The following is a 6,136-nucleotide window of genomic DNA, read 5'->3' as shown; positions in this document are numbered from 1 at the left end:
TCAACCGATCCTGAATATGAAAATAATGTTGAGAGAACAATCAGCAGTCAACTTGCTTATAGATAATAATTTCTTGGTAAGATTAGGAACAACAAGCACATTACGTAGCTTAATATTATGGTAAAGATTATATGATCCCGTGTGAGTAATGGGAAGTTGCTTACCATCTCTAAAAACAACTTTATTATTATCTTTGTAAGGACTAGAATGATGAAGGCATTCCTCATTCGGGGCCATATGATCAGAAGCTCCAGAATCACCTGTCCACTCTGGAGTATCAGCAGTGATATGGCACTGGGCATGGAACACCTTGGCTAAAGAATCATCCAGCGAAGGAGCCTGAGTTGCGTACGTATGAAGATTCGGACAAGCCGATGCATAGTGGCCGTTGGTACGGCAAAGTTGGCAGTGAGGTGGGCGACGATTGCTGCCACGGCCCTTAGTAAAGGAACCACGAGAAGAACCACCGTGAGAAGAAGAGCCACGACCCCGACCAAAGTCACGCCGTTTCTGGGCAGTAAACACGGCTGGTGGGGTGACAGTGCCATGAAGGGATTGTAAAAATAATTCATGACTTTCTGCTTAAGCAACAAGATCCTGGAGTAGAGGAGTCGGCTTGGTTGCACGTAAGGCGGTAGAGAAAACCTCAAAAGAGGGTCCGAGCCCACAAAGAAACCAATGAAGTTTGTCAATATCAGCAACCGGGTGTCCGATTGCAGCAAGTTGTTCATAAATATGCTTAAAACGGTGAGAAAAATCCGTAACAGTGGATGTACCTTTAGTTAACTGGATACGTTCAACCGACGCATTGCTGTAGGCGCTTTCTAAGGCTGTCCAGATCTGGCATGCACCGGTGAGGCCGAGAACCTCTTCTGCAGCCTCCTCGGTTAAGGAAGAGAGGAGGAGAAGAGCAGCTTTTTGATCGTTGGTAGTCCAGGAGACAAACTCGGGATTCGGTTTGGTTTTATTATCTTCCATAAGGGTCTCAGCGGCGGTACAAAAGAGCCGTCGATGTGACCTGAGAGGTGATGAAGGGCCACTAAAAGGCGCAAATGATTGCGCCACACCAATTAATTTGAAGCAGAAAGTTTGATAGGGGAAAGGTGAGGGACAGTCATGGTGGTGAGGGAATCAGCGGCGGCCATAGTTACTAGGAAGAAAGAAACGTAGGGGAGAGGGAAAAGAAGGGAGACGAGTAGGAGATTAGGATCAAGTTTTTGATTAGGCTGATACCATGTAGAGATGGTTAAGATCAACCTCAATGAATAATTGAGGGACTTGAGTATATATTTATAATAAAAGTTACAAAGAATTCTCCTATAATTAATGGAGACTAAATCAAATGAAAAAGACAGAAGATAATACAAGATAAATACAATAATTACAAAGATTATAAATATTTTCTGCTAATAATGGTTGATTGTTACTTCTCTTCACCTTTTTCTATGATTTTATTAAGATAACAAAGATTCCTTTGTTAACTATGGCTTTAACACCATCTACAGTTTCTTAGATACTATGATTGGCATTTACTTTTTTTTCTTTTTTATAATTAGTGAAGTGATAGTATCGTAGTGAAGGGTGGATATATTATTTAGTGGGAATCCAATGTAGAAACTATAGTGTTACATCCATAATTCATTATCATGGACAACTTCACATGAATAATGACTTAACAGATACATTATACATTATGGAGCTTTTTAAAATCTTATGCTCATCTGGCATCCTCAACTTTAAATGAATTTAACTTGGAATTTTGATTGAAATTTTGGTTTAGTGATTATTTTTAAAGGTTCTTTCCCATGAAACTTTTAAGATGCTGGTATTAATGAAGTGTAAAAGCAATATCTTCGAAAACTATATAGGATCAAATTTCTTTTGATTTGTTTAAAAATTGAACAGTTGAAAATTTTATAAGTTGTTCCATGTTCTATTTAATCATATCTATCTTCAGGGAGTATCTTCCAATTGGAGGATGCAACAACATGGATGAGGAAACACTGAAGCTCGCATACGGTGAAGATTCCGACTTGATTAAAGATAAACGAATCGCAGCAATACAGGCTCTTTCCGGCATTGGCGCATGCAGACTTTTTGCCGATTTTCAAAAACGGTTTTCCCCTGATTCCCAGATCTGTATTCCAGTCCCTACCTGGTCCAAGTAAGTATATTCATAATATCCTGTTACAAGTTTGACTATTGACCATCAATATTTTCGTTTTCGATCAATTTTGTTGGGTTATGATATCTTAAATCTCAGCCACCATAACATATGGAGAGATGCAAATGTACCACAAAGAACATTCCATTATTTATCATCCAGAATCAAAAGGTCTTAATTTTGCCTCACTGATAGGTGATGTTAAGGTATCAACAATACGTTAATGTATTAAATTTCTTATGCTATATGTGTGCTTTTTTGCTCAACGGCGCAAAGGCTAGAAGAAAGGAATCAGAGATCTAAAAGTGGTGAGTCGCAAGTATGTTCATACTCATAAACTTCTTATGTTCTTCTAACCATTTTTGGAGTTTTGCTAATTTAGGCAGTTCATTGTTAATAGTATAACTTTATCATGTAAAGGTTTATGGGTTTTTGGCTGGTTCTATCTGTTAAACTTTTGTTGCTCCAGGTGGGAATTTTAGGGGTTTTGGGACTTCTATCTACTGACTTAAAAAGGCGACCTGTCACGCCGAGCTATAAGATAAGGTACAGTGTAGTACTTGACTTGTAAGAAAGAGCTTCTGTAAATGTAAACCTTTTTTTCTTGACTATTTTAGTGGTTATATCTTTGATTTCCTTTTTTGTTGACTATTTTAGTGGTTATATCGTTGATTTCAACTTGAAGCATCACCAATCTTGGTTGATTTCTTAGGTTTTGTTTTCATTAACTTCTTCACTTTAATATGTTAGATTATATTACTTTTCTTGAAATGTGATTGTTTGTCTGATGTCAACCAAAATTGTAAGACATTACGCCTGCACGAAGGTTGAATTCCAACGACGCCAGCTCAAAAGGTCAGCTAATTCTTTTTGTTATGTAAGCGTATTTGCTAATTAAGCCAAAAAACTGCACATTTAACATGTTGGTGGTTGTTTTTGATTTGCGAGACTCAGGTCAACCATCTAAGACGCCTGGCAAAGACACCCTCATAGACTAAAGCTGGTTAACAGAAGTCGTTCGTTTTGTCCACCCAAAACAACAAACATGGGTGGGATGGCAGTCAAGAGCAAGGAACAATCAGCTAAATTCTTTTTGTTCAAATAATACTCACCGCCTATTAATTACAAGTAGCGCAACACATCAGCCATGTAAAACATGTAATTATGGTTGAATGTTAATGACACTAATATGTATGCCTAGACATACCATTTCTTGATGGTTGCGTATGTTAAAGCACCATAATAACTTGGTTCTTAGTTAGCATAACGAATTCTCGCCAAAGTGAGACCAACATCTAATGTCGCGCAACGCGCGAACGATCGAATACCCCTAGTTTATTTATTATTCATCTCTTAACGTTTAAGTGTTTAAGTCGGTTTCGACTTACTTCTTTCGCAAGATAGAGAAGTAGAATAAACACCCATATTGTTGGGGTCTAGGTTTTGTGTAACCTTGTAATCAGTTCTCTCGAAGTTTTTATTAATAAAAAGGGTCGTACAAAGTTGTGCAACGACTTGAGTTCGAGGTCAGGGTTTGAAGTTGGGTTTTGTGATTCAATACAAAAATCTGAAGCCATGTCAAATCATCTTTGTAAAAAAAAATTTAATTGTTATAAGCCGAGCCGAAATACACAGTAAACTTTCTTTTCGTAAGATAGCTAGTATGCAATTATTAATCTCCACATGAGACAAAATTCGAGATATTTAGAGTACATCTCCTCCCTATGGCTTTAGATATACTTTTAATAATAATAAAAAACTTATATTTAATTAAACCTCAATTCGACCAATAGTGCTCTCAAGTTACGAATTGTATCACACTACTCCTAACTTTCGACTTATTTTCTTTTGACACACCCAAAAATTTAAATTATTTTTTTTTCTAAGAAGTATGTGCCTCTACCAAATGGAATGGCAATGTTTGTTTCTACTCTTTTAAATTATTTTGTATCACACACCCATATTTTATTTTGGAATGACAACGTTTGTTTCTACTCTTTTACACCATAAATTTAAATTATTCCCTCTTGTCTATGAGTGAACATGAGACCTCTTCTCTAAGAAGTTTGTGTCTCTACCAAGTGGGCTAGTCTCACGTTAGCTTGTGTGACCAATATGTAAAAGGTTTAAATATTGTGGTGGCAAGAATCCCATATAATAACGGCAATGGCCGTCCATGATGGTTGCCTTTTGATCTCTTTTATCTCAAAACTATCGAACCATATATTTGTTTTGTCTTCCAATGTTACACTATAAATACAACTCAGATCATGTGTCAAGTAAAGCTACCATCTTTGTGCCAACCACAAGCTTAGAAACCATGGCTTCTATGTTTGCGAAAATGGTCACAATACTTTCACTTTACCTCATGCTTGTTGTATTGGTAGAAAGTACATCGACCCTGATTGGTGGTAAGTCACTTAAATTCCCTGTCGTTCAGTAGATGTGTTCATAAACCGAGCACACATCTCAAATTAAAGTAAATCAGTCGGTTCAGCATGTTTGGAGTTTATACGGTTTGAAAAATAGTATTTAAAAGTTTGTCTTAAGCAGGTTGTTTAAACGGCCCTTTCTGCAACCATAGACAGTATGGAATAAAAGAAATTTGCCGTTAGAAAAAAAGCGAGTTAACATCCCTTATATATTCTTAGTTAAATGTTTTAAATATGTGGATATGTATACTCCTGCTATTTTTGAACTATTTAATCAACTTGGAACTTTAAGATAGTGTCTTGCAATTTATGAACAGGTTTGCAGGAGACAGATTTGGAGGTTACATGTAACAAAGTTATTGGTGCGCAATCGGGAGACGACTGCACCACCATTAGCAAGTCATTTAAGTTGGGCTTGGAGTCGTTTTTGGCGATCAACCCTAACATCAATTGTACTTCGATCTTCGTGGGTCAATGGCTTTGTGTCAACGGAACTTTGACCACCTGATCCTGACCCGAAAATAGTGTTTTGTTTGTAACATGTAATCAACAAGTATCTGAATCAATAATGAGCTAGATTAACTCAAATCAGCTCTGGGTTATGTTGTAATTTTAATAATTATAAGTTGTACTACGTGGTGGTTCCTTGGATTTTAGAACAGCTGATCAAAATACGTACTTTTTGGTAGTGTCTTCATGAACCGTTGAAACCGATCTAATATTCCAAACCATACCATCTGATTCAAGGTTGGGTTTTGTAGAATTTTATGGAATGAACACAAACACAAATGAACAGCAGAAATAGCGACAAAACAAGTGACCAAAATCTTATTTAACCAACCCAAAAGCTTTACCCCCCAAAATACCCAAAGATCTCACAATAATGAGATCAGATCTTACAAACGTAAGATCAAGTACAAGATACAAACAACAATACAAACTATGATGATCATCCACAGATGATCATCAACATAACAAGATAGATCTCTCAGATACAGGTGAGAGACTATCACAAAACTCTTCAAAGTACAACAGAAACCCTAATCGGAGAATCCAGAGAGAACAAAGATGAGATCTAAGCTAACTGAATGATGAAGAGAGAGAAAGCAGCCTTTTATACTCCAAACTTTCACATAAGTCCATAACAATCAGCAAAGATCACGAACAGCCCTCCAAGTTACAAAACACCCCTTAGATATTTTCTGCAACATAACAACCAGGCTTGAAGCCCAAATAAGAGAAGCCCAAATAATAAATGATCATAAACAGATCAACATAACAGCCCAACAATAAAATAACCCAAGTGAATGATAATAATAGGCTATTTTTTACATCCCCCCTTCATTCAGTTGGGTGAAACAGGTCAACCAATCCCAGTCTTTTACAAGCAGTCTCATGTTGGTAAACACTAAGACCTTTTGTAAACACATCAGCAAGTTGATTCTCTGAATCAACCTTTTCAGTTTTGATAATACCATCAGCAACTTTTTCTCTTAAAAAATGTAAGTCAAGCTCAAAGTGTTTGGTTCTTTCATGGAAC

The 6,136-nt window shown here is 36.8% G+C and overlaps 1 protein-coding gene across 1 annotated transcript; it reads left to right on the top strand.

The window, feature by feature from the left end:
* The first annotated feature begins 1,708 nt into the window (after positions 1–1,708).
* LOC118488085 (aspartate aminotransferase, mitochondrial-like) lies at positions 1,709–2,516 on the top strand. Its single transcript, XM_035985194.1, has 3 exons — positions 1,709–2,164; positions 2,264–2,335; positions 2,441–2,516. Exons 1-3 carry the CDS (start codon positions 1,929–1,931, stop codon positions 2,499–2,501), a joined length of 369 nt encoding a protein of 122 aa, XP_035841087.1. The 5' UTR covers positions 1,709–1,928; the 3' UTR covers positions 2,502–2,516.
* Positions 2,517–6,136: the final 3,620 nt, after the last annotated feature.

This window comes from Helianthus annuus, chromosome 16 (genome assembly GCF_002127325.2).
Source record: "Helianthus annuus cultivar XRQ/B chromosome 16, HanXRQr2.0-SUNRISE, whole genome shotgun sequence".
Classification (NCBI taxonomy): domain Eukaryota; kingdom Viridiplantae; phylum Streptophyta; class Magnoliopsida; order Asterales; family Asteraceae; genus Helianthus; species Helianthus annuus.
The sequence above is the reverse complement of the archived record's forward strand: the minus strand, read 5'-3'. Positions and strand labels throughout refer to the sequence as shown.

What these genes read in the sequence shown, in the direction of transcription:
- LOC118488085 (XM_035985194.1), top strand. Translation starts at nt 1,929, where the DNA reads ATGTTCTATTTAATCATATCTATCTTCAGGGAGTATCTTCCAATTGGA. An exon ending in CCAGTCCCTACCTGGTCCAA is followed by an intron (nt 2,165 to 2,263) that starts GTAAGTATATTC and finishes CTTAAATCTCAG; the next exon opens with CCACCATAACATATGGAGAG. An exon ending in TTATCATCCAGAATCAAAAG is followed by an intron (nt 2,336 to 2,440) that starts GTCTTAATTTTG and finishes AACGGCGCAAAG; the next exon opens with GCTAGAAGAAAGGAATCAGA.